General features: G+C 58.3%; 1 protein-coding gene across 3 annotated transcripts in view; it reads right to left on the reverse strand.

Moving 5' to 3' along the window:
• ZNF787 (zinc finger protein 787) overlaps window positions 1-27,089 on the reverse strand; it is a 33,103-nt gene extending 6,014 nt beyond the window's left edge. Inside the window, exons 1-2 of one of the 3 annotated variants that reach the window (XM_032171262.3) lie at window positions 26,791-27,089; window positions 9,225-9,313 (exon numbers count right to left, since the gene is read on the reverse strand). In XM_032171262.3, the coding sequence (XP_032027153.1) occupies window positions 9,225-9,303 (79 nt within the window). In that variant the 5' untranslated portion in view covers window positions 9,304-9,313; window positions 26,791-27,089. Of the gene's footprint in view, window positions 1-9,224; window positions 9,314-11,666; window positions 11,731-24,738; window positions 25,052-26,790 lie in introns of those variants that run through there. The other 2 variants (XM_058425738.1, XM_032171261.3) reach the window with 2 other exon arrangements.
• Window positions 27,090-27,610: the final 521 nt, after the last annotated feature.

Raw genomic sequence — 27,610 nt, forward strand, 5'->3', positions numbered from 1 at the left:
AGACACAGGGGATGGCGGAAATGGGATAGCCCACAGACACAGGGGATGGCGGAAATGGGATAGCCCACAGACACAGGGGACGGCGGAGATGGGATAGCCCATAGACACAGGGGATGGCAGAAGTGGAATATTCCATAGACGCAGGAGATGGCGGAACTGGGATACCCTATATTATGACCCTCTTGCTGGGTGCACACGGGATCTCAGGATAACAATGCTACTGCTACCACTGCCAGGCACGGCTCCTGGACTGTGCTGCACGCACCGTCCTCCTTCCCCTCAGTGTTTTCTCGGCTGCATCCCCTCCACCAGGTGCAGGTCTTGGCCAACTGAGACGTGTTCCGTGCTCAGGAGACTGACCTGCTCACACCCTCCTCCCATCCCTCTCCCTGGTCAGTTGTCTGAAGCTCATTCGCTTGTGGGTTCCTCAGGAAAGGCACAGAGAAACGGGGTTCACGGGGCTCTTGCTGGGTAGCCTGTCTGTGCCCTTTCCATCTGAAGGTCCCTTTTCTGTGAGTCATAATGCCATTTTCTCCTGGCATAAAGTGCTGAAGTCCGAGCATAGTCATGTTGACTTTCCAAGTCATCCGCGCTTTCTGCCACGAAGGATCGGTGACTTCCTTTAGCGTCCAGCGATTCTAACGCAACCATCTGTGATTTGCGCTTTCAATGCGCAGCTTTCATGTGTTAAGGGGTGTTTCCTTGAATAAGTTTTTACTATCCGCTCTATTCTTTTGCTTTGGGTCTCTTCTTCAGGGACTCTGCCTATCCATATGTTGGATTTTCTTTTCCTAACTTGTTTCCTTTACTCTGTTTTAATCTTTTTTCATTTATTTATTTTGAGACGGAGTCTCACTTTGTCACCCAGGCTGGAGTGCAGTGACATGATCTCGGCTCACTGCAACCTCCGCCTCCCAGGTTCAAGTGATTCTCATGCTTCAGCCTCCCGAGTAGCAGGGATTACAGGCGTGAGCCATCATGCCCGGCTTTTTTTTTTTTTTTTTTTTTGCATTTTCAGTAGAGGCAAGGTTTTTTCATGTTGGCCAGGCTGCTCTTGAACTCCTGCCCTCAAGTGATCCACCCGCCTTGGCCTGCCAAAGTGCTGGGATTACAGGCATGAGCCACCATACCTGGCTAATTTTGTGTGTGTGCTTTTAGTAGAGACAGGGTTTCTCCATGTTGGCCAGGCTGGTCTCAAACTCCTGGCCTCAAGTGATCCACCTGCCTTGGCCTGCTGGGATTACAAGCGTGAACCACCACACCCAGACTTTTTTTTTTTTTCTCATTTTAAAATGATCCTCCTTTTTGCCTTCAATTTTTTTAAGGAACGATGTTTTTATTCTTGAGTTCCTTCTACATTAGTCTTCATTTTGAAAGGTTTTTGTTCTTATTTCCAAATCTTTGCCAAGGCTGCCCCTTCGTTTCTGAGTTTGTGATTATGCTTTTCTTTCACATGTTGCACTGTCTCAGCTCGTTCAAAATCAGCGGCCCCCAACCTTTTTGGCACCAGGGACCGGTTTTGTGGAAGACAATTTTTCCATGGACAGGGTGGGGAGGTAGCGGGGGATGGTTCAGGGATGAAACTGTTCCACTTCAGATCACCAGGCATTAGATTCTCCTACGGGACCAGGCTCGGTGGCTCACACCTGTAATCCCAGCACTTTGGGAGGCCGAGGCAGGCGGATGACCTGAGGTCAGGAGTTCAAGACCAGCCTGGCCAATGTGGTGAAACCCCATCTTAACTTAAAAAAATACAAAACTTAGCTGAGTGTGGTGGTGTGTGCCTGTAATCCCAACTACTTGGGAGGTTGAGGCAGGAGAATCACTTGAACCCGGGAGGTGGAGGTTGCAGTGAGCCAAGATTGTGCCATCGCACTCCAGCCTCAGTGATAGAGACTCCATCTCAAAAAATAAGATTCTCATAAGGAGCACACAACCTAGACCCCTCACATGTATAGTTCCCGCTCCTGTGAGAATCTCATGCCGCCGCTGACCTGGCAGGAAGCGGAGCTCAGGCGGTAATGCGCGCTCATGCACCACTCACCTCCCCAAGTGTGGCCTGGTTCCTAACAGGCCACGGAGCAGTACCAGTACCAGGGACTGGGGACCCTGTACTAAATGATCTTGATCTTGTTGGGATGCACTTCTGGCCTGCTTATCTGTAGAAATGCCATCCTGTCCCTTATCTTTGTTATTATAGTCACTTTTGGGAAGGTTGAACTCAGTATTTTTCTGTTGCTCATTTTTATGTGTAAGTTTCCTTGAATTTCTAGGAGGAGGCTCGGTTCAGGGTAGCTGTTCTAACTTCTCAGAGGTTCTCCCACAGAAGGTAAAAACGCGGCAACCAGCCTACACAGATGCACATGCTCCAGCCGCTGTCCCCACTGTCATCAGGACCTTCTCCTGCCTTCCTCTGTTGCCAAGGACAGGGGCCTGCTCGATTCTGATTCCTCACATGAGGTTCTGCCCTGCACAGCACTTTACCTGGTTGCTTCGAGAGCTGCAGGGCCTGCGCTGCCCCAGTCCCTTTTGGGCCTTCCCACCAGCCTCTCTCCCCACTACCCTGGTTTGGACAAAACAGCTCCTACTTCAGCTGCTGGTCCTAAAGTGACCCCGACTCGCCTGCCCAGCTTTGCAGTGAAGACCTGGAGGCTGTCTGTGGCTCTCCTCTGCTTCCCTCCTCCCAGTCAGATGCTAACATCACACAGGCCTCGGTGGTTTATCCTCATCCAGCTGTATTTTCGAACTCATGGGGATACCTTAGGACCTAGTAACTTTGCAACTGTGGTCCAGGGGACTTGAGTTTTGCTACCTGGTTGCTGTGTTTTTATGCAGGGATATAGGAGATTCAAGGGCCACGCTGTGGCTGCTCTACCATCACCCAACAGTCAGAACTGTCATCTGGCCAGGCACGGTGGCTCACACTTGTAGTCCCAACTACTTAGGAGGCCAAAGCAGGAGGTTAACTTGAGCCCAGGAAATTGAGACAAGCCTGGGCAACATAGTGAGACCCTGTCGCTAAAAAAAAAAAAAAAAAACTAGCTGGGGATGGTGGTGTGTGCCTGGAGTCCCAGCTACTCAGGAGGCTGAGGTGGGAGGACAGCTTGACCTCCAGGGGGTCAAGGCTGCAGTGAGCAGAGATGGCACCACTGCACTCCAGCCTGGGCAACAGAGTGAGACCCTGTCTCCAAAAAAATAAAAAGAGATAGGCCGGGCGTGGTGGCTCATGCCTGTACTCATAACACTTTGGGAGGCCCGAGGCGGGTGGATCACGAGGTCAGCAGTTTGAGACCAGCCTGACCAACATGGTGAAACCCCGTTTCTACTAAAAATACAAAAATTAGCCGGGCATGGTGGCGCGTGCCTGTAATCCCAGCTACTCAGGAGGCTGAGGCAGGAGAATCGCTTGAACCTGGGAGGCAGAGGTTGCAGTGAGCCGAGATCGTGCCACTGAACTCCAGCCTGGGCGACAGAGTGAGACTCCGTCTCAAAAAATAAATAAAAATAAAAAAAGATGAGGGTGCACTGAAACATGGAGCCCGTGCTCACCCGAGGGCAGCCAGAACCCCAGCTCCAAGACACCAGCTGACGCTTTCCTGTTGGCACCGCTCCCTCCTCAGAAGCAGAATATCTTTATTTCGTTATCTGAACAGCTCTGAGGCTGCCTGAGCTGTCTCTGCCCGGTCCCACACCCCTCACCCACTCAACAGCAGGAACTCCATCTGAGGTCATCAGGAGAAAAGGCCCCAGGAAGCAGGTTAGGAAGGGGCCACTCAGCCTGCAGCCATGGGTCTCACCCTCCTGAGATCATCAGGAGGCCTGGCCTCAGCCTGCAGGAGGCTGCATGCCACCCACCAGCCCCCAGCTCCACGGCCCAGACAGGTGTCTCGGCCCCTCTTTCCCCAGCACCCAGATCTCATGGGGTTTTGTGCAAATCCAACAAGATAACCACCTAAGGGGGCTGCGCTGACTGCAGGCACACAGGACGTGATTATGAAGCGCTGGCCATTATTCCTAACAGTATTAGCTCAGAGGATCTGAACACACCTCCCAGAAATATTCAAATATAGAAAAAAATCACAAAATTTCTAAGGTTTCAAAAACGCCCCAGGTCAATCTATCTAACCAGAAAGAACACTGGCTTTGTGGCTCTTTCCAATCTCACATGCAGTTCTTCACCGCGCTGCACGTGGGAAACGCCGTGCTGTGAACTTCATGTCCACCACAGGCCACGCCTTGCGTCTCCACTGCGGGCCTCAGCCCGGCAGGCACTAGGATGGACTGCGTGGACAGCGGCCAGCATGTAAAGGAAACGGAATGGAGGCAGGAGGAGGAAACACCCGCACGTGCTGCTAGCACAGGAAGAACTGTTCTGTGGAATTTTATTTTGGTCCCCTATAAATCCGTACGTTTCTTTTTATCTGGCTGTGTTCCTGCGTGCAGGCAGGGGGCGAGGGATCAACTACTCCCGGCCCTGACGGCAAAGGCGCTGCAGAGCCAGTTTACTAAAATGAAGGAAGCCGAGTCCCCGGGGACAAAGCCACCTGGCCCAGGGGACACACAGCACCCTGCTGTGCCATGTCTCTCAGGGGCCTTCTGGTCATCAGCAGGGGCAACCCTACCGGAGTGACCTCCAGTAAGAGATGGGGTGGGGAGGTTCAAACCTTTGGAATTTCAGGAGGCTTGGGGGAGAAGAGGCATGGAGACTTTTGTTCTGACAACCTCATGCTGAAGCCTGGCCTGCTAAGCCCAGCAAGGGCACCCCCGGTCAGCACCCGAGGCCCCACCCCCTGACCCAGGTCTCCAGGGACACTGAGGCAAAGCCATGGGCCTGGGGGAAGGAGCCCGGGGTCCATACAGCTCCACGGAGGGAACATGTGCCAGGGGTTCCGGGCACGCTACTCTCCCAACAGCCACAGAAAGCTTTCCAACCACCCAAGCCTCCCTGGGGACACCTCTGAACAGGGAACACGGCCGGGAGCTACCCACAGTCCAACTCCTTTCCTCTTCACAAGAAGGTCCCAAGTGTGGGCTGCCTGGGATTCCTCTGGGTCATGGGGACCCACCTGCCCTGGCCAGTGAGGTCTGCCTGGGAGCTTCAGAACCCACTTTCCTCTCACACTCCTCAGAAGGAGAGGCCCAAGGACAGGCAACCCCATGCCGCAGGGTGACGCCGCCCGGGTGATACGGCCGCAGGGTGACGCCGCCCGGGTGATACGGCCGCAGGGTGACGCCGCCCGGGTGATACGGCCGCAGGGTGATGCCGCCCGGGTGATACCGCTGCCGGGTGATGCCACCCAGGTGATACGGCCGCAGGGTGATGCCACCCGGGTGATACGGACGCAGGGTGATGCCGCCCGGGTGATACGGCCGCAGGGTGATGGAGCCTGGGTGATAAGGCAGCGCCAGAGAGACGTGGCACAGCAGGACACTGCCGGAGCTTCCTGGGGACCCACCACCTGGGGCTGAGGCACTGCCTCGGTGGCCAGGACGTCACAGCGAGGGGCCCAGGGCCCTGAGTCCAGAGATAAGCGGCTCTCAGGCGAGAGGCCGCCCTGGATCTGTCCCGCCTGCAGGCCGGCTGCCCAAGAACGTATCGAGTCCTTCTGGGCTAGGCCACTGCTGTCCGGGTTCCCTGTAAACAGCAGCTGAGAGCGTCCCCACTGCCCAGTGGCTTCCCAGGGCCCTCAAGCCACATTGCCACATCCCCTGCAGGGCAGCCCGAAGCCCCTTCCTCCGTGAACGAAGCCTTGCCTGGCCCCCGACACGGGACCCTCTGGTTGAACAGTCTGCACGCTGAGCGGCCTGGGCGCCCCAGGGAGTGGATCTCCAGGAAGCTGAAGGACAGGCACACAGGGGAGGGGACACGGGGACACTTCTGCTGAGACAGCATCTCATGGAGCAGAGAGCTGGGGGAAGGGGACAGAAAGGGGGAGTCACGCCGGGTGCGGTGGCTCACACCTGTAATCCCGACACTGGGAGGCCGAGGCAGGCAGATCACCTGAGGTCAGGAGTTCGAGACCATCCTGGCCAACATGGCGAAACCCAGTCTCTACTAAAAATACAAAAATTATCCAGGCGTGGTGATGGGTGCCTGTAATCCCAGCTATGTGGGAGGCTGAGGCAGGAGAATCACTTGAACCTGGGAGGTGGAAACTGCAGTGAGCCGAGATCGCACCACTGCACTTCAGCCTGGGAGACAGAGTGAGGCTCCGTCTCAAAAAAAAAAGAGAGAGGACGAGTCACACAACACCCTCTGGGGACGAAAACTACAGCAGGGCCACGCAGGCTGGGGGCCGTGTCAGGGGCCCAAGACCAGCTGGGAGGCAGACGGAGAGAGTGTGTAGGGCTGGGAGGCTGGAAGGCGGCGGGTTCTCACTCCCATCAAGCCAGGACACCTTCACAGGGTTCTGAACACAGCGTCGGGATCTCACCTCTTCCCCAAGAGGCTCAGGAGGGGACAAGGACAGGGACAGAGGTCGCGGGAAGGCCAGCACGCCGTGACTGTGTAAGGCCACACGGCTGGGGCCATGGTGGGAAGAAGCGACCATACTCGGGATGTATTCCCAGAGCAGGTGCCAGGACACACGGAAGTCAGGAGCTAAGGAAGGGTCCGGGGTGAGGGCCCGCTGGCCCACGGCATCTACTCCAAGGCCTCTCTGTGCTGAGCGCCTGCAGCCTGGCTCGGGTGGCACCCTCCCTCTTTGGCACTCCAACCAGCATCTCCTGCCTCCAACACAGGACATGGACACCCTGCTCCATGCCCCAGCACTGCAGGGTTGGGGTCGGCAAGGGCTCAGGCTGGACGCCTCCTGCTGCTGGTTCTCTCTGCCTCCTTCTCAACCTTTCCTAGGCCACTCCTCACATGCAGGATGGTGCAAGTTGCCTCCTCCCTGTCCGAGGACCCCACAAGATAGGCTGAGGGCCTGGACGCTAATTCCGCAGAAGAGGCTGCGGCCAGGTGGGCTGCGAGCCCTGCTGGTTCCCTTTTCTCCGCCTAGCGGGCATGCTCCCCTGCCCCTCCGGGGCACGCTCCTCTCCCAGATGCCTGCCCCATGGGCCCCCATATCCCTCAGCAACAGGCTAGAGAAGGGACCACACACGCCATGGCCAGGCCAACCCCCACCACTCCACCCCCACCTACGTCCGTCTGTCACTGTCACATCATAGGAGGGACGCATGTAGGCGGGACCCCACACGCCATGGCCAGGCCAACCCCCACCACTCCACCCCCGCCTACGTCTGTCACTGTCACATCATAGGAGGGACACATGTAGGCGGGACCCCACACGGGAGTTAGGCGAACGCCGGACGCCAGAGCAGCTTGGGAGTGTGCGCAGCCCACCCTTGACAGCCGAGCAAGGGCGTCACACGGGGGAGATGCTCCAGAGGCGGCGCCACGCGCAGGCTCTCCAGGAGCCAGCTGCCCGGTGGGGGACAGCACTCCCACACACACAGGGCCAGGGGTGGGCAGGGCAGTGGGCTGGACAAGGGGACCTGAGACCTACCTTCTACAAAGAGAGTGAGTTTATGAGTGACTTGTAAAATTAAAGATGAACTTACTCAAAGACAAGCATTTTGGAGACAACAAGGTATTTTAACAAGGACTCAGTGCTAGATCAGAGATGTTCCTAAAAAAATGACATGTTGGAGACAACTGGAGACCACGGGGTATTTTAACAAGGACTGGGTCCTAGATTAGATGATGTTCCTAAAAAATGACATTTTGTTAGATGAGATCAGCTTCCTGTAGGGCTTTTTTTTTTAAGGAGTCCTTACATGTTGGAGAATTTACAGACAAAATGACGTGATGGGTATTTTCTCTAAAACACTGTGGAAAAAGAACTACAGTGGGCAGAAAAGGACCAGCAGTGCCGCGAATCGCTGGCGCAGGAAGAGGGATTCATCACACTGCGTCCACACACTTGAGATTTCCACAGAATTAATTTTCAAAAAGGTTCAAAGGCCAAGGACGTATGCAAGGGAGAAGGCAGGGGCAGGCCTTGAGGGCTGTGGCGGTGCGGGACAGCAACCACCCACTGCAGCGTGGGACGGCAACCACCCACTGAGACGCGGGGCAGCCTGGGGCTGGAGTGTGCACCCCCTGGGCATGCGGTCCTGGCAACGCACTCAAAACCCCCATCACAGTTTCTCCCCCAGGACCAAGGCTGCCACAGCCCCACCCACATGGAGCTTCTGTTCATACTCCATCCACGGATCTCAGAAATCACTCAAAAAGGGGCTGAGGTGCTTTACAAAAGCGATCCCAAATTTCACCCCGGTCTTTGTATGGGGCGACTCAGCTAGGCCGGCCTGAACTAGCAAGCTCTGCTGGCCTGTCCTTCTGCATCAAGTCTCACCGGTGTGCCCGCACGTTTCCGTGTGGACTGTGGCTGCATGGTATCTGTGAGGCCCGCAGCCTGCAAGATGGACAGTATTTCCCCTCTGGCTCTCTGCAGAAAAGGTCTGCTGAGCCCGGGCCAGTGTGGGGCCAGCGTGGGCCTGGGACCTGGGGTCTGGCATGCAGACGCACCTTATTCCTCAGGTCTGAGGCAGGGACGCGGCCTCCATGGAGGGGAGGGAGGCCATGAGGTGTCAGGGGCCATGGTGGGGTCACCACGGGGCCTCAGCAAGCAAACCTGGGCCCCACATAGCCCACAAATGAGTTTTGCTCAATCCCAATAATGCTTTATTAAACAAACAAAACACGTTGCCAATGTCCAAAAAGTGAAGGATTTCACATAAAAACCCAAACTGACAGCTTTCCCTGAAAAGTCGGTGCCAGCCTGCGGGTTCCCTGCACTCCTGGGCCACCCCTGGTCTAAGGAGTTTCCTGCTAGGGAGGGCCACAGGGCCGCCTGGAATCACAGCAGAGGGTCCAGGATGTGGAGGCGGAGCTGTGGGGAGAGGAAGGGGGCACCCTCAACAGACGGGGGTGCTGCCCAGGCTGGAGGGGCAAGGACAGAGGAAGTCAGGCACAGAAGGTGGCCCCCAGGGGTCCCCAAGATCGTCTAGCAGAAAAGAAACTTGGAGCCACAACACCAGCCCTCCCTCTACAGCCAGGAGTGCAAGGCCTAGGGTGGGAGGGGAGGCCAGGGCCAGGTGGTCCAAGGGCCCCAGGAGGGGAAAACAGGGAAAGGGGGTTTCCTCCCACCCAGAGGCAAAGGAAGCCAGAGTCAGGTGGGAGGCAGCAGGGTAGGCTGGGAAGGACTCTGGCCGCTCACCTGGGTTCTCGTGACTGGCCATCTGCTGGTCCTCAGAATCCAGCGGCCCCGGAGACCAGGCTTCTTCCCGCAGCTCCATGTCTGGGTCCCTGTTAGAAAGGGATGAGACGGAAGGACAGAGTTTACGGGGTGCCAGGCTGCACCGAGGGCCCTGCAGGGAGGCAGCCTGCAGACCCTGGCGTGGCAGGCACAGCGCCCGGCAGACAAGGCACACAGCACCTACTCCAGGACACTGAGAACTAGCCTGGAGCTAGCCTGGCCGCTCCCCACAGCAGGGACCAGCCAAGGCCTCACACGGCCGCAGGAAGGACTCAAGGACCCACATGGGCTACAACCACCGCCAGTTCCCATCCCAGCCCCACCACTCCCCAGCTGGACCTGGGGCGAGCAACCCCACCTCGCACGCCAGCTTCCTCACTGGCCAGATGGAGAACATGTTACCGTCAAGCGTGCACAAGACAGTGAGCATGTGGTGCTCATGCCAAACAGGGACTGGAGTTCCCACACCCCTGGCAGATACTGACCCATCACAGCAGAAACAGGGCAGCAGGCGCCCAAGGGTCTCTACCTTAGCAGGCGCCTAAGGGACACTCCCAACCTGTGCCACACACCGTGAGGGTCCCTACACACACCACTGACCTGTGCCACGCACCATGAGGGTCTCTACACACACCGCCGACCCGTGCCACGCACCGTGACGGTCTCTACGCACACCACCAACCCTTCTCACGCAGCGGGAGGGTCTCTACGCACGACACCACCAACCCGTGCCACGCACCGTGAGGGTCCCTACACACACCACTGACCTGTGCCACGCAGCGGGAGGGTCTCTACACATGACACCACCAACCTGTGCCATGCACCAAGGGTCTCTACACACACCACCAACCCGTGCCATGCACTGTGAAAGTCTCTAGGCACACCAACACCAACCCGTGCCATGCACTGTGAGGGTTCTCTACGCACACCACCAAGCCGTGCCACGCACACACACATCTAAAGTGGACAGCAGAGCCTTTGCCACATGCCCGAATTGTTGAAGGGTTCATACCCTGATCTCTCTTTTAAAACAGGCTCCCTGGCTGGATGCGGTGGCTCCCACCTGTAATCCCAGCACCTTGAGAGGCCAAAGCAGGTGGATCACTGGAGGTCTGGAGTTTGAGACCAGCCTGGCCAACATGGCGAAACCCCATCTCTACCAAAACACAAAAATTAGCCAGCTCTGGTGGCGGGGGCCTGTAATCCCAGCTACTCAGGAGGCTAAGGCAGGAGAATTGCTTAAACCCAGGAGGCAAAGGCAGGAGAATTGCTTAAACCCAGGAGGCAGAGGTTGCAGTGAGGAGAGATTACGCTCCAGCCTAGGCGACAGAGAAAGACTCTGTCTCAAAAATTAAATTTAAAATAAAATAAATAAATAATAAAAAAATAAAATGAAACAGGCTCTGAGGCAGCCCTCCCAGCCCTTCCCCCACCCTCCTGCAGGCGCAGCGGGAACCGGAACCGGAACCCTGGCACAGATCAGGGAAGGGCAGGGCCGCCAGGTGGAGCTGTGGCAAACGTGCCACACGCTGGGGTTTCATAAACCAGGAGCGCCTCTGGGAAACTCCACGGGGCGGACACAGGGCTGCCAACTTCCACAGCCAAATAAGAGCAGTTTAAAAAAACGTCCTGCCGGCCTAAGTGCAGCAGTGTTTACAACTAACTGCCAGTTACGGGTCTCTTTGTTCCTTCTCTACGCCAAGTGCTTCACTTGACTAGCCTTAAAACAAAAAAACCTCCTACTTCACACAGTAGAGATTTGGGGCTTGGCTCCCCGAATCCCCCAGCACCTGCAGGAGGCAGGGGCTGTAGCCACCCGGCTTCTCGGCGGAAGCCTCCAGCAGGAGCCACGAGAAACCTGCCCGAGGAGGCACAGCCTCCCACTGCCGGACCAGGGCTCACACCCCAGGGCCCACACTTCTTTATTAAAACAGCTTCATTAAGATGTGATCCCCTTACCCCAACATTCCCCCATGTACAGTGTACGATGCAATGATATCTAGTATATTCAGTTTTGCAGCCGTCACCACAATCAACTCTACAACAACCCCAAAAAGCCCGTGCGCCCACGGCATCACCGCGCATTCCCCCGGCCGCGCCCAGGGCAGTCACCACGCATTTCCCCCTCCATACCCACGGCAGTCACCGCGCATTCCCCCCTCCATACCCACGGCAGTCACCGCGCATTCCCCCCTCCGCACCCACGGCAGTCACCACGGCATCACCCCATTCTCCACCGACGGCATCACCACATTCTCACCATGGCATCACCACATTCTCCTTCCCCCCTCCACGCCCACGGCAGTCATCGCACATTACCCCGCCGCGCCCACGGCAGTCACTGCGCATTCCCCCGATTCCCCCGCCGCGCCCACGGCAGTCACTGCGCATTCCCCCGATTACCCCGCCGCGCCCTGCAGCCTCTGAACTCCTTTCCGTCCCTCTGGACTTGCTGCCGTGTGCTCTGCACAGGAGAGGGACAGCATCTGTTCCCGCGTGTTTGACTCCTCCACACAGCATGGTGCTGCGGCGTGCCGGCGTGTCGCTCCTCTTGGGCTGAACCCCACTCCACTGTACGGCGGCCACAGTGGTCCACGTACCCACCCATCGCTGGCGGACAACTGTGGGCTGCTTCCACGGCGGGCCTTGTGAATACTCCAGCTTCAACGCCGGCATCCATCCATTTATTTCTGTGGACGTTCACGTTCATCTCTCTGGGAAGGAGAGGCCCGCGCAGGCCCCAGCCCCCCACCCCGTGAGTCTTCAATTCTGTGTCTTATCAGAGCTGCGTACTGAGGTGGAGGCGGGCACAACACTCGACCAACCATTAGCAAGCCCATGCTCCGGCCGTCTGGCCCCAGTCCCTGGTGTGACCTCACTCCCAGGTGGGCAGGACTCCTGGTGAGACACAGCGGCCACCCCCGCCACCCCGTCCCCCAACAACCTCAACACCGGAAGAGAAAACCCAGGCCAGGCCCCCTTGGGCTGCATGCACTCGGCTCTGAGGAAACCTCCTCCAGCATCCAACACCTCATTCCAGGCAGACCAGCACATAGAAAGGGCGGCATCCAGCACCTCATTCCAGGCCGGGGTCTGCAGACCAGCATGTGGAAACGGCGGCATCCAGCACCTGATTCCAGGCCGGGGTCTGCAGACCAGCATGTGGAAACAGCGGCATCCAGCACCTGATTCCAGGCCGGGGTCTGCAGACCAGCACGTGGAAACGGCGGCATCCAGGACCCGATTCCAGGCCGGGGTCTGCAGACCAGTACGTGGAAACGGCGGCATCCAGCACCCCATCCCAGGCCGGGGTCTGCAGACCAGCACATGGAAAGGGCAGCATCCAGCACCCCATCCCAGGCCGGGGTCTGCAGACCAGCACATGGAAAGGGCAGCATCCAGCACCTCATTCCAGGCCGGGGTCTGCAGACCAGCACATGGAAAGGGCAGCATCCAGCACCTCATTCCAGGCCCGGGTCTGCAGACCAGCAGGTAGGAATGGTGGCATCCAGCACCTCATCCCAGGCCAGGGTCTGCAGACCAGCACGCGGGAACAGTGGGGCTTCCACCTGAGCACCACACACCTCCTTGGCACAACCTGTCTGAACCGATTTTCCCAAGTCCCTCCAGTGACAAGAAGCTCACCACTATCCAGGCACAGAAGGGAGCCAGCCCCACTGCAGGGTGCTGTCAACCTGCCCTCAGGAAGACATGAGAGTCTGAGGAGAACTCAGGACGTGCCTGTTTAAATAAATTCACGTGCACAGATACGCTGTGTGGGTCACTGGGCAGTCCCTGGCCACGCCACCCCACGGTTCCAGGCACTGCTCTAAACAGCTGATGAACTGTGAGTGGACTGGGGTCCATGGTAGCCCTCTGGGTAGGTCTGACTGCTGTCCCCATTATGCAGATGAGGAAACAGAGGCCCAAGGTCTCTCCGTGGGGAAGGGGAGAAGGGAAAGGCTGGAGGGATACAGAGACACAGTTCACACACAAACCATCAGGCCCCAAGTCTATGCCAGTACCACCCACCCCTAAGCTCGCCTCGGACACGGTGTTCAAATCCCATGTGGGAATATGAAGGCCGCGCTCTCCAGGGTCCTCACTTGCTGAGCACCTGCGAGGACCAGCAGACACGGGGTCACCAGAAGACATGAGGGTCACCAGGAGGGACGAGGGTCACTGGGAGACACGGGGTCACCGGGAGACATGGGGTCACTGCGAGACACAGGGTCACCGGGAGAAACGAGAGTCACCAGGAGACATGGGGTCACCGGGAGGGACAAGGGTCACCAGGAGAAATGAGGGTCACCAGGAGGGCCGAGGTCCTGCCCCCAAGGCTCACAGACAGCAGGAAAAGCAGCACACGGGGAGGGGGGCCTGGGGGCAGAAAGGGGAGGGGGGTCTAGGGGGAGAAAGGGACGGGCAGCTCTGTTGGGGTGGCTGGGGTGGGCCCTCAGAAAGAAGGCACCACAGGAGCATGCCCTGGATGGGCAGCGTGGAGGGGAGGGGGCAGGCAGCAGCTCAAAGGCTAGGCATGCTGGGGGCTGCGGGAGAGGCTGCAGGTGTGTGGGGTGGTTCCTGCCGGGAGGGCTTCAAGTCACCTGGAGCGCAGGGGTCCCTTAGAGGTGGGCACTGTTCTGATGCTTGTCTTATGGATGCAGAACGTGAGGCCGGCAGGGCCAGACCCTCAGGTCCCCTGCAACACGTGAAGGGCAGCACTGGCGGCAGCAGCCAGGAGCAGTGTCTGTGCCAGGCACAGAGCCACGGGGACTCCCAGGAGACTCTCTCAGCTCCAGAAGCGGGAGGCACTGAAGGCAGCCCTGCCAGGAGCCGCCACTCCCCGCTCTCTCCACCCAGCCCCTGCCCAGTGCTCCCTCCACCTCGCCCCTGCCCAGCACTCCCTGGCTCCCTCCACCCAACCCCTGCCCAGAGCTCCCCGGCTCCCTCCACCCTGCCCCTGCCCAGAGCTCTCCTCCAGTCCTCCCAGCTGCCTCCTCTGGACTCCAGGTGAGGGCCACCTCCTCAGGGTCCCCACTTGCTCCACCCGCCTGCCTTTCTCTTTCTAATGCCTGCTACTCTGCCACTCTCCGTGTCTCTGCTTAGCTGGCCTGTCCTCCCGGCATCCTGTCATGTCAGCGCCCGCTCTGACACCCATGTGGTCGGCAGCGCCAGGCACAGCTGGGTGAGCACACAAACAGGTAGGTCCCGGCAAAGCACAGGCTTGAGACCAGACACGGCAAATCCCAACACTCAGCCCCTCGCCAGACCAGTCTCAGGAAGAGGTGAGACCCACGCGGAAGGACAGGCAGACCTCCCCTCGGACAGACCCCCGCGGGCTCTGGGTCCCTCGGATGGAAGAGTTCAGGCTAAACTGCCGTGAACATGCTTGCAGCCCGACCAGGCTCGCTCTACCTCTCCAGAGGCTACCGACAGGAAAGCCCAAATCTCAGGAAATGCTTCTTCCAGAGAGAGCCTCCATCACAATGAGGTTCCGAATGGGGAAACCGGGAGGAACCTATGAGACCCATGCCGGGGAGGTAGGCGGAGTCACCCCTCCTCCACGGGGGCAAGGGAGCCGGCCAGGGAATGACGGCTGGCACCCCTCCCACACCCAGCATCAAGAGTGAGAGTGATCTCAACGTTTTTCTTATGTTCATTTTCCTAATATTTTAATAACAGGTAATTATGTCTGTATTAAGGGAAAAGGCCTAAAGGGGTGTTTTGGACAGCGGCTGGGGCTACGTATCGGAACTGGTAGATGGCTGGGTGCTGGGGGGCCAGCAGTGAAGGCGACGGCACAGAATAGGCCACCCCAGTGCAGCCCCAAAGGCACGGGGGCAGCAGCAGATGCGAGAAGGGTGCTCCGGCCTCCCCTTTTCTTCCTGAAAGCAGATGAAACCCCACGTGAAACACGCCCTCCTCGTAGAGGAAGAGGACTTGCTCATCAGCTGCACACACCAACCCTTATCTCCCTCAGCCTCCCCAAGGATTTCAGTTACTTCTTCACAGTTGCTGTTCTTCGGCATAGAAGCCCTCAGGCCTAACCACTTCGGGAGGTCTTCACTTTCTGAAGTCTCCCACGTACCTATAAAAATAACATTCGTGGCCGTGCGCGGTGGCTCACGCCTGTAATCCCTGCACACTGGGAGGCCGAGGCGGGTGGATCACGAGATCGACACCATCCTGGCTAACACAGTGAAACCCCATCTCCACTAAAAATACAAAAAATTAGCCGGGCGTGGTGGCGGGCGCCTGTAGTCCCAGCTACTCGGGAGGCTAAGGCAGGAGAATGGCATGAACCCGGCAGGCGGAGCTTGCAGTGAGCCGAGATTGCGCCACTGCACTCCAGCCTGGGCGACAGAGCGAGACTCCGCCTCAAAAAAATAAAATAAAATAACATTTGTAAGCTTTTCTCCTGTTATTCTATGTCAACCTAATTCTCAAACTCTGCCAGAGACCCAAGGAGGAGAGCCACTGCACTACCCAGCCTAATGTTCAGGAATTACATAGTGGTGATGATTACACAACTTTGTGAATATATTAAAAACCAGTGAACTGTACATTTTAAAAAAGCAAATGTTGGCCGGGCACGGTGACTCACGCCTGTAATCCCAACACTTTGGGAGGCCAAGGCAGGCGGATCACGAGGTCAGAAGTTCAAGACCAGCCCAGCCAATATGGTGAAATCTTGTCTCTACTAATAATACAAAACAGCCAGGCATGGTGGCTCGTGCCTATAGTCCCAGCTACTGGGGACGCTGAGGCAGGAGAATCGCTTGAACCCCGGAGGCAGAGGTTGCAGTGAGCTGAGATCATGCCACTGCACTCCAGCCTGGGCAACAGAGCGAGACTCCGTCTCAAAAAAAAAGAAAAAGAAAAAGAAAAACGAAATGTTGTAATACATTAACTGTACCTCTATTAGAAAGTAAACTTTTAAAAACCGTACAGGCTTTCTAATTACAACACCCCAAACATTAAAAATGCGTAAGAATCATCAGCACTGTAAGAAAGGTTAAAAAAAAAAAAAAGCACAAGAGAAAAAGGGAAGAGAGCAGTTTGCAACCAGGGGCTGAGGAGGTGGCGGGGGCTGCTCCTCACCTCCTCTTCTTGGCTGAAACCTGTTTGCCAAGTGGTGATAATGTACTTCCAGTGAAACTCTATCACATCACTCAATAAAAGCAGGGACTTCCCAGCTCAGAGCCTTCCCCTGGCCTCTACCTCGGGCCAGCTTCCTGCAGGGCGAAGGCCTTGACCAGGCTGTGGATGGGGGAGGCGGGAGAGTCTACCCTCCACACCCCTCCTCTCCACCGCACAGCAGCCTGCCCAGAGGCCAGTAGAGATCACCTCTCACTTCGCAGGGATCTGCTGCGAGCCAGGAGGCTGCGCTGCCCAGCTAGGCACAAGGCATGATTCCTGCTGTGGTGATCGTGGGGCGGGGGGCGGGAGTGAGGCAGCCTGCAGAGGTGGAGGGGCTGACCCTGGGCGGGGAGCGCTGGGCCTCAAACTGCCCTCCAGATACTAATGCCTTTTACATGTTTTAAATAGACAGCCATATACCTACATGAAAAGTAGCCTTGATTTCCCCTCTTGGTTCCTAAAGCCTAAAATGTTTACTATCTGGCCCACTGCAGAGAGTTTGCTGACCCTAATGTAAATAAAGGAATGAGGGTGCCAGGGTTTGGGGTGCACACTTTCCAGGCCACAGCCAGGCCAAGGAGGCACAGCAGAGGGGCTGAGCACCTGGAATGGCGCCAGGAGGGAGGGGCAGGCAGGGACCTGCGGCAAGGCCTGGGCAGCTGGGAGGGAGGCCCAGCCTGGGGCTCCGTGCTCAGCAGCTGCTGCCCTGGAATTCCTGGTCACTTCACCTTTAACCCATATTTTGTAAGTGGGGTCTAAGGGCACAAGGGCTCGGTGCTGGGGGCTCACAGCCTGGGCTTGGGGGTCTCTGCACCCACTCCATGGGTGAAATGCCAAATACAAAACACCCTGGCCGACCCAGAGACCTCCAGGAAAGGAAGACGCTTTTTTCCTGCCTTTTTGCATAAGGGTCCACAAATTCCATAGCCAGAGGGGCCGGGGCAGCAGAGGAGGGGTAAGGGGCGAAGGGCCAGAGCTCAGGCTCTGAGGCTCTTCTAAGAGGGAGGCGGGAAGGAACTCCTGCACCGTGGCGACCCAGGACAGGGCCCACATTGCTCTGCATCCCAACTTCCTCTCCGAGGAGAGGGAGGGGCCAACACCTACCAGAGGGATGTGAAACAAACAGCCTGGGTGGCAGCACTGTGCCCCTGTGAGCAACGGGCAGCCGCGGTACCAGTCCCTGGCGTCATCACCGGCTGTGCCACCCTCGGAAATGGCTGAGCCTCAGCTGCCTCCTCTGCAAAGCAGGGACGGGAAGGGCAGGTGCGTTGCTGAGCTGTGTGGGGACTGAGTGGAGACTTCTGAGGACTCATCAGGGTTAAGACAGGTGTTCACTCAATGCTCCCCAGTTCTCTTCCTCTCCCATCCCTCCATGCATGCTCTCAGCCCCTGCTGAGGCCTGTGTCCTAATCCATCAGGCCCTACCCCCAGGACCTCATGGCGGGGGCATGGGACCCTCACTCACAGAGGTGAACCATGGGAGAGGCGGGTGAACCATGGGAGAGGCGGGGGCACCAGGAGCTGCGGGGGCCTGAGGCAGCTCCTGACCCAGCTCTCAGGGTCCAGGCCAGCTCCCTAGGAGAAGGCCCCCCACTTGCTCTCAAGAAAACCCTGGGCTATTCAAGGAATCTGCCAGAAGGCTGGGAACTTCACATCTTCTGAAACGAGGGTCCCGGCCTCCCTGCCAGCCTCATTTCTCAGCCGGGGTCTCAGGCTCTCCCAGCCTCTGCAGGTGCTCACTCACCTGGCTCTGACCTCCGCTGCAGAGAGGAAGCACCTGGAGCACGGGCAGGGGTGGCTTCCCCTCGCCCCGGCCCTTGAGAGATCCAATTAGCACAAATGATTGTTATTATTGTTGTGATTAAGTCCCGCCCACCCCTCTGGAGGCCTGCCTGCCAATTATCCCCTTTCTTCTGCTGCCAATCTCACCTCCTTCTCCCCCGCACTCTCGGAAGCAACTCCTCCTGGCCCTCCGCGGCCCTCCCTGCCCAGAAACTTCTCTGGCACCCACCTGCTTTCTTCCTCCCCACGGTCTCTTATTCCTTCCCCTCTACTTGCAGCCTGGAGCAGCCACCTCCTTTCCTTCCCCACCCAGTCATCCTCTAACCACTGGGCTAACAAACACCCTCTCTGACTTTTCACCAAACCCTGTGGCTCCTTCTCAGCCTGACTCCACAGCCTCTTTGGAGCCACCGTGCACCCCATGTGGCCCTGCCTTTGCGGGGCGGGGGAGGAGCCCTGGGGTGCCCAGACCAGCCGTCCCCCCCACCCCACCCCTCCAGCACGGACGGCTCTGGCCCTTTCCTTCCTCCCACCTGTCCACCCTCACTCTCTTCTCCCCATTCCCCCTCCCTTGGGGCTTTCGCTCCCTCCCACCACGATCCTGGCTCCCACCCTGCCTCTTGGAAGTGCCCTCCTCACACCACACACCAACTCATCTTCCCCCTAAAGTCACTCAGTTCAAACAACCCAATTAGAACCTGGGCAAAGGATCCGAGAAGGCATCCCTCCAAAGAAAGACAAATATCTGATAGGCACATGCAAGGATGTCCTCATGAGCCGTCTGGGAGAGGCAGACCAAACCCACAGGGAGACAGCACCTCACACCCACTGTGCCAGCCTCAGAAAACAAGTGCTGGTGAGGACCAGGAGAAGCGGGGAGACCCCCACTGCTGCTGCGAGGGCACCACAGTTACGGCCGCCATGGGAAACATCTGGCAGTTAGTTCCTCAAAAGGTTAATCCCAGAATTCCCATAAAAAACCCGCAATTCCACTCCTAAGTATAGACCCGAGAGAAAACATGCGTCCGTCCACGCAAAGATCTGCACACAAATGTTCACAGAAGCATCAGGCATAACAGCCAAGATGTAAAGAAAACCCAGATGTCCATATGGATGAACTAATTGTGGTCCATCCATGACCGTAATGGAACACGACCATAACCAGGCGTGAAGTTCAGCTGCGACAGGGATGACCCTCGAACACGGCACGCTTGGTAAAAGAAGACCGATGCACAACAGTGCATGATTCTATTTATACGCCTGCCCACAAGAGGCACACCCCGGGAAAGAAAGCAGATCAGTGCTTCCCAGGGACCGGGACGCAGGGAGGGACGGAGGGAGGGACTGGGACCCAGGGAGGCAGGGATGGAGGGACTGCTGAAGACGCACAGCGTTTCTTTTGGGATGAACAGGTTCTAAAATCGACTGTGGTGATGGCTGCGTAAATCAGTGAATACACTAAAAACCTTACTGAACTGTATACTTTATTTTTTATTTATTTATTGAAACAGAGTCTCGCTCTCTCGCCCAGGCTGCAGTGCAATCGCACCATCTCGGCTCACTGCAACCTTCGCCTCCCGGGTTCAAGCGATTCTCCTGCCTCTGCCTCCCGAGTAGCTGGGACTACAAGCGCTGAACTGTGTACTTTAAAAGGGCGAATTCTACACTGTGGGAATCATAATAAAACTGTTCTCATCAACAAAAAGCAACTCGGTTCATCACCTCCTTGCCCAAACTGCCACCACTGCATGTGCCGGCTGCCCCTCAATCCAAAATCCAAGTTCCTCCCTGGGCACCACAGGGTTCGATCTGGCTCCAGCACCTCTGCAAACCCCCTTCTTCCAGCTGGCCCAGATCTCGCTGTGCACTGCGCTGCTCCTGACGCACCGACAGGCTCAGTCCTGGCCAGGCCTGGTCTTTCTCCCTGAGGGGCCGGGCTCATTCCTCCACCTGCCCCGGCCAGGCCTGGTCTTTCTCCCTGAGGGGCCGGGCTCATTCCTCCACCTGCCCTGGCCAGGCCTGGTCTTTCTCTCTGAGGGGCCGGGCTCACTCCTCCACCTGCCTCAGCCAGGCCTGGTCTTTCTCCCTGAGGGGCTGGGCTCACTCCTCCACCTGCCTGGCTCGGTCTCACCTTTCAAGGGTCTGCTCAAATGTCAGCTTCTCCCTGAGGCCCACACCCCACCTTTCCCATGGCAGGGCTGACTTCCTGGCCGGCCAGCACCTTCTGTCACCATGTCATGAGCATGGTGGTATCACTTCTATTGGTATTTCCTTCCTGGGGCTCTGCATCTGCTCCTGGGCACAACGTTCCCTGAGGGCAGGTGCCAGGGGTGTCCAGCACCCGCTGCCCCGGTGCCCATGGCTGCTTCCGGAACCAACACTGCTGCCCGGCCCCGCCGCAGAGCCCTCTCCTGCTCGCCTTCCCGCTCTGCTCCCAGCTCCAGAAGCCCACAGCGCCACCCCTCCACTCCGCCACCAGCTCCTTCACTGCCCTTTTCTGTGGCCACTCCACCCCTCACTCCTGGCCTGAAAACCTCATTCTTCTTCCCTCCTGCACCTCCGCCTGGATCCGCACGCTAGATGTGGTGATGTCTACACGGCATCTTGCATGGGGCCCTCATTTCCTCAGCCCTGGGACATCTCTGTGACACCATGGAGATCCCAGGCCTGCCCTCCCTGAGGGTGGTGGGGAAAGCTCCACACACCCTTTCCTGTTCATTCTACGGCGACTGGTCTGCGGAGACCCTCCCTCTCGTCTGAGCCGGTTTTGGCAGGTCACATTCTCCTAGAGCACAGCCTGCACGTCCCTCCGGCGGGGTTCAGGATGCACAGGTGAGCCGTCGTCCCCTGCTCTGGCCCCCTCTCCCTCTCCTCTAGAGGCCGGCCGCGGCGCGTTGATTTCGCTGCACTGTTCTTTTTTTTGTTTTGAGACGAACTCTCGCTGTGTCGCCCAGGCTGGAGTGCAGTGGCGCGATCTCGGCTCACTGCAAGCTCCGCCTCCCGGGTTCACGCCATTCTCCTGCCTCAGCCTCCCGAGTAGCTGGGACTACAGGCGCCCGCCACCACGCCTGGCTAATTTTTTGTATTTTCAGTAGAGACGAGGTTTCTAACCTCATCTAACCATGTTAGCCAGGATGGCCGCTGCTCTATTCTTTTCCAGCCACTTCACACCTGGACTCGCGCAGCAGCCTCCCAAAGGTTTCCTGCAGGTCTCCCACCCCTACCACCCACACCCTCCCCATCAGAGCTATCTTCCTCTGGGGCACCAGCACAGCCACGGCAGAGACAGCTCACGGCCCCCGCCACCACACTCAACTACTTGCCGAGAGGGCGAGAGAGAGGGACTTCATCTACTGTCAGGGTGCAGTGCGTCGTGGGGACGGCGGGGCACACACGGCAGGACTTGGTGCCTGCAGATCTTCAGATCCTTATGCAAAGCTTTCCGGGTCTTAGGGCAGCCGAGTAACTGAGAATTGTTTAAAAGACAAAACAGTCTTCAGGCCAAAAGCCCCACACACCTACAAAGTACACTATGGACTCTGGGTGATAATCAGGTGTCCATGTAGGTTCACCCACTGTCACAAAGCGCGCTGCCCTGGAGTGGGAGTTGACAGTGGGGGAGGCTGTGTCGGTGGGGGCGGGGGGTGGGGGTTGGTGCAGGGGGATATGGGAAATCTGTGCACCTTCCTCTCAATTTTGTTGCAAACCTAAAACTGCTCTAAAAAAAAAATAAAGCCCCTGGCCGGGCGCGGTGGCTCACACCTGTAATCCCAGCACTTTGGGAGGCCGAGGTGGGCAGATCATGAGGTCAGGAGATTGAGGCCAGCCTGGCTAACATGGTGAAACCCCGTCTCTACTAAAAAAATACAAAAAATTAGCCGGGCGTGGTGGCGGGCGCCTGTAGTCCCAGCTACTGGGGAGGCTGAGGCAGGAGAATGGCGTGAACCTGGGGGACGGAGCTTGCAGTGAGCAGAGATCACGCCACTGCACTCCAGCCTGGGCGACAGGGTGAGACTCCGTCTCAAAATAAATAAATAAATAAATAAATAAAGCCCCTAGTCACCACTCAGGTGGCTGAGGAGGCAGGATCAATTAAGCCCAGGAGTTTGCAACCAGCCTGGGCAACACAGCAAGATCCTATCTCTTAAAATATATATATATATATGAAATAAAACATTAAAAATAAAGCCTTTATATTAAAAAAAAAGACACACACACACACACAAAACCACACCTATGGACAGCCTTACATTCTGTGACCCCTCTGCTGGGCCAACAGGGCAGGCTGGCCATCTTCCAGATGATGTGGATTCTCCCCCTCAGCCTTTGCACAGCCCCTTCCTCCCACCTCACCTGCCCTCTCTGTATACATCTGCTTAGCCCATCTGCCAGGGCTCAGCATCAACAGCACCTCCCCCAGGAAGCTTTCCCAGACTGCTCCCTTCCCTCAGCTCTGTCCTCTCTTATCCAGCGACAAAAGATCACACTCATCAAGCATGGATTAAACCCCCAGGTCCTGGGTGCAGGGTGCCCTAAGCACATAAGCTCTGATCCTGGGCTCCACAATCAGTGGGAGACAGTGTGAGGCCATGAGGCCAGCGCAGGGACAAGAGGACAGACGCTCTGGGCAGGGCAAGGTGGGATCTGGCCCCCCCAGGAACCAGCCACATGACCTGGGCAAGGTGCTTGGGCTACCCGTCCCTCCTGATTAAATGAGATGATGTGTGTCAAGTGCTCACCCAAAAGCTGCGGAGACGCCCAGTAAACACTGCCTATCACTGTGGTCCTTGTTGTATAGACAAGGAAACCGAGACTTCCACAAGCAGAGTGGCTAGTACAATGTCACACAGCCACAGTGAGGCTTCCACAAGTGGAGTGGCTGGAGCAATGTCACAGAGCCTCAGCAAGGCTTCCACTAGCGGAGTGGCTGGAGCCACACCTGAGTCGGCCGACTGCCAAAGGCAGCTTGCTTCCTTCTAACTCTTGGACAATGGCATTTGTTCCCTTTAACGTCCACCATTGAGGATGGCCCTGTGTCCCCCAGGGGGATCCGTGTCGTACCCACCTCTGCGACACCTACTACAGGTCCCCGTCAGCCCCACAGTGCATCCAGCGGACTGTGCACTTGAGGGCGGGGCTATCTCCAGCAAAGACCCTGCACACAGCAGCCTCAGGAATCCATGGCTCTGACTGGCTGAGAGGCCAGGACCACTTCTGATGCATCTCTGGGTCCCAGCATTATCCACTGCAAGGCCTGGCACCACAGAGGCCTCGAAACAGGGGAGCCAGATGGGACCCCCATTTAGCACAAGAGAGACGTCCACACTCTGTGAGCCCAAAGGGAGAAGGCTCAGGCCAAGGCAGAGACGGAACCAGGAAAACTTCACCAAAGGGAGAAGGCTCAGGCCAAGGCAGAGACGGAACCAGGAAAACTTCACCGAGGACGACCAGGTCCCCCGCAGGAACAGAGAGGCCCTGGGCCGCCCCACCCGGGCTCAGAGATTGGGCTGGTTTCTCTGCAGGTGTAAGGTGACAGCTCTGGGCTCCTGGGACAGGGCCACTGACACTGGTGGTGTGACTGCTCGAACTCTGCACCTGCCTTGCTCTCCCTGCTGCTGGGTGAGTGAGGCCTCCTTGGGGGTTGCATGGATCTCAGCACTCAACTTCCGAGCCACTTGTGCTTCTCCCACTATGCTGGGGTTCCCCTGAACCAGCCAGCAGCCCTGTGTGTAGAAGTCCTCATGGACAGTACACCCCACTAGGCAGGGAGTCCAGCGTCTCCAAGCCAACGACTAACACCTAGAGGACTTCGGAACAGCCTTTGTCCCCCCAGACCCCAACCTGGGGGCGGAAAGGGGCAGTCATGATGGTCAAGGGTCTGGGCTCTGGAATCACAGTAGACGCGGGTTCTGAAGCTGCTGGGGGCCTTGGGCTAACAGGTGCCATCCAGAGCCTCCATCCCGAGCCTCCATCCCATCCCCCTAAAATGGAGGTGACCACCTCCATCCCTGAGCCTTGAGAATTTAGGACAGTGAGGACCAGGCACTGGGCCAGGATCCTGCAAAGTGTGCACCAGCAAGTGTTGTCGAATCTGCAGTTTCTCACACCACAGAGGCCCCAGCACCCGGCACAGTCCTCACTAGGCTGGAGGCCTCAGGATGCACCAGAGGACACATGAACGAGGTCTGGAAAGGCCTGTGAAACATGTCTGAGGATGGGTGTCCTGAGAGCTGTCTATGCCTAGTAACAAAAGACCTCCCAGGGCAGCCAGGCAGTTGCTGGTGGCCTTGAGCTGTGACCCCTGCCATTCCCTGCCCAGAGCCCATTGTCATCCTCCCTTAAGTACCAAGTTCCTGGTAGCCAATCCCTCCTCTCTGTCTTTCAAGACACACTACCTCCCCTGCACCACACACCCCTCCCTCAAGGTCAGAGCTCCCAGGAGCACTCTGGCAAATCTCCCCACCCCTCTGCCCAGTGTGAATGGGTCTCAGCTGCTCTGGGACAGGGACTGTATGATTCCTGCCAGGCTGCCCAGCACGCAGCACTACTATACCTTGTGCTTGCACAGAGGGGACCTTGAGATCCCTCTCTTCACCCAGGCTGGGCCAGGCACCTCGTCTGGGCCCTCACAGGACAATGCTGTGCCAAGACCATGTGTGACCTCATGCCCAGCACAGAGCCTGGCCTGTGCAGCCGCCCGGATGGATTACATTTACTCAGGGAATTGTGAACTTGCTCTCCTTTTTAGACGACTGAAGGGAAATTGAACCTGGAAAAAGGGAAGTGACATGTCCAAGGTCACAGAAGTGGAAGAGACAGTGCCAAGGCCAGGGCCCAACAATGCCTGGCTCCAGAGCCCTTTCCATCTACTTTACACCCATCTGTTGAGGTCTGCTCTGGCTCTAAAACGAAAGCATTAAGAGCCTTCCCGCTGAGGTCAATACTATTATTACCACTCCCACTCTGTCTTGGTGGAAAGTAAGGCACTGAAGTTACTCGTCTAAGGCCACAAAGGTGAGTGGTGGGGCTGGGACTTGAACCCAGGCCTGCCTAGTCCCAGAGCTCTTGGGGAATACAACCCAGTGCCTGCACGCACTCTGGCAGCGCACCAGGGAGGGGCCAGGCGGGGTGACGAGCCCTTCCCATCCCTCAGCTCTCCCGAAGCCCCGGATGGATGGATAAGACGTGAGATAAGCAAGCAGGAATCTGATCTAGATGTTCTCTGGGGCCGTGGCCGGAGGACCACAGGGACTGCGCAGAAGCAGGCAGGTGAATGTCAGCAGCGTTTAGCCAAAGAGGCTTACAGTCTTACACAGGAGCTAAGCCAGGATCAACGCAATTGTGCTTCCCGGCGCTGGGGTCAATCGGATCCCCAGATGGGTCCTAAGCACTGCCCAACATGGGACCTGGGACCAGGAAACCGCAAAAAGCAGACCAAGTCATTCCTTCCCTAAAGCCCTGACCGTCCCCTGGACTGGGCTGGGTCAAGATGCCTTCCCTGGCTCCCACAGCCCCCAGACCTCTCGATCAGGGGTCTGGTCACCTTGGGTGGCGACTCTGTCGCCGGGGTCTCAGTCTCTGCCTTCCACCCAGACTCTAAGCCCTTGTTCATCTCCCTGCTCCCTGTCTCTAGTGTCCGGCACAGGGCCTGGCACTGGAAAAACTTCTGCCTCCCCTCACTCCTGCCTTCTGTGTCTGTGGGTCACTTTTCTGTGCGACTCTGACTCATCCACATGAATTGGGGTCAGCTCCCTGGACTGGGGGTCGGGGTGGGATGTCGGGGGGGCGGGGCTCCACTCTGATCCACTCGGCACAGGGGAGGGAGGCCTCAGGAGTCGCCACCTGGTCCAGTCCCCGCCTTCGCCCTGCCCCGTGGGCCACGCGGTGGCTGACCTTGGCCCAGTCACTTCCCCCCCTGGGGACGCGCTTCCTCCCCGCCTGCCGCGCAAGGACGAATGAATGGGCCTCCTGCCGGCCAGAATCCCCGTAATTACCCGCCTGATCAAAGGCCACGCGCAGCCCGCCCGGGGCAGCAACGGGACCCGGGCTGACTCGAAAAGGGGAAGGAAGGGCTGGGGGGGCCGAGGGCTGAGACTGTGCCCTCGGGGCCGCGGTATCCGGCCAGGCCAGCCCAGGCCGCGCGGCCCCTTCCCCCACCTGGGCCTCAACTTCCCCCCGAAGTCGCCACCACTTCCGGCCACGACCGGCGGAGTTGGAACTTCGAGGGGACGGACAGCGGCCCCACCCCCAAGGGCCCGCAAGAGAGGGACCCCCACCGAGGCCCCCGCTCCTGCCCCCGCCACGCGCACGCGCGCGCCCCGGACCCGGCCCCGCGCACGCGCACCCCCCTCCAGCCCCGCTCGCTGCCCGCGGGCCGCCTGGGCGCGCGTCCCCTCCCACAGCCCTTCGGCGCGCACGCGCACTCCCCCCGCCCGCGTCACCCCGGCCGCGCGCCCACTCACGCCCCCCCAGCAGCGCGCACGCGCGCCCGCCGCCTAGTCGCGCTCGCCCTCCCGTCTCCCCCCCCCCCCCCAGCCCAAGCCCAGCTTCCCGAAGCGCGCGCCCACTTGGCCCCCAGCGCACCGGCCCCGCCCCCGCCCCTCACCTCCTTGGTCCCGGGGCCGCCGCGCCGCACTCCTCCTCCTCTCTCCTGCCTCGCGGATGGTGGCAGCGGCGGCAGCGGCGACTCAGACCCTGGGGTCAGGGGGACGGGCGCCCAGGCCGGAAGTGACCTTCCCGGCCGCTTCCGCCCGCGCCGCTCCCCCCTTCTCCCTACGCCCTCCCCCCGGGGCCGCCACCCTGTCCTCGCCGCTCTAGGAAGGCGAGCCCGCTATCCCGGCCGCCGCCCCCAGCTCTATGGTGCCCGGCGGGCTCCTGAGGGAGCCACTTCCGGAAGTGTCTAGGACGCAGGTCCTCCGTCCATGCTCTATGGCGCCCCGCGCCGAGGGGCTTCGGCCCCGCCCCCTTCCCGGACAGGAGGTGCGGGCTGGGCCCGTTAGGCGGAGACTTCCGGGTGTCTAGGGCGGTGCCCCCCCCACAACAACCCGGGCTCCTCGCGCCTGCGCGGCCGGCTCCCCGGGCCCGCCGTGAGGAAAGAGTGAAGTGGCGGAGAGGGACGTTCGTGCCACCCCGGGTCCTCCTACCGTCTCTATCATGGTAACCCCTTCTCTGCCGCGGCTCCTCCCGGTGGCCCGCGTCCAGCTGCCTTAGTTACTGGACAGAGACCCCGGGTTCCTTAGTTACTGGACAGAGAGTGCTGCGCTTCAGGTGCCATGGCCTCAGTTTCCTCCTTTCTGAAGTAATAAAAATACATTGTGCGCCTCCAAGTGCTTCACACGCACTAGGTCCTAGTCCTAACTAGGGCCTCATGATAGGTCCTATCCCTATGTTGCAGGTGAGGGGTCAAATCACCTACCAAAAGTCAC

The sequence above is a fragment of the Hylobates moloch genome, unplaced genomic scaffold (assembly GCF_009828535.3).
Source record: "Hylobates moloch isolate HMO894 unplaced genomic scaffold, HMol_V3 SCAFFOLD_12, whole genome shotgun sequence".
NCBI classification, from domain to species: domain Eukaryota; kingdom Metazoa; phylum Chordata; class Mammalia; order Primates; family Hylobatidae; genus Hylobates; species Hylobates moloch.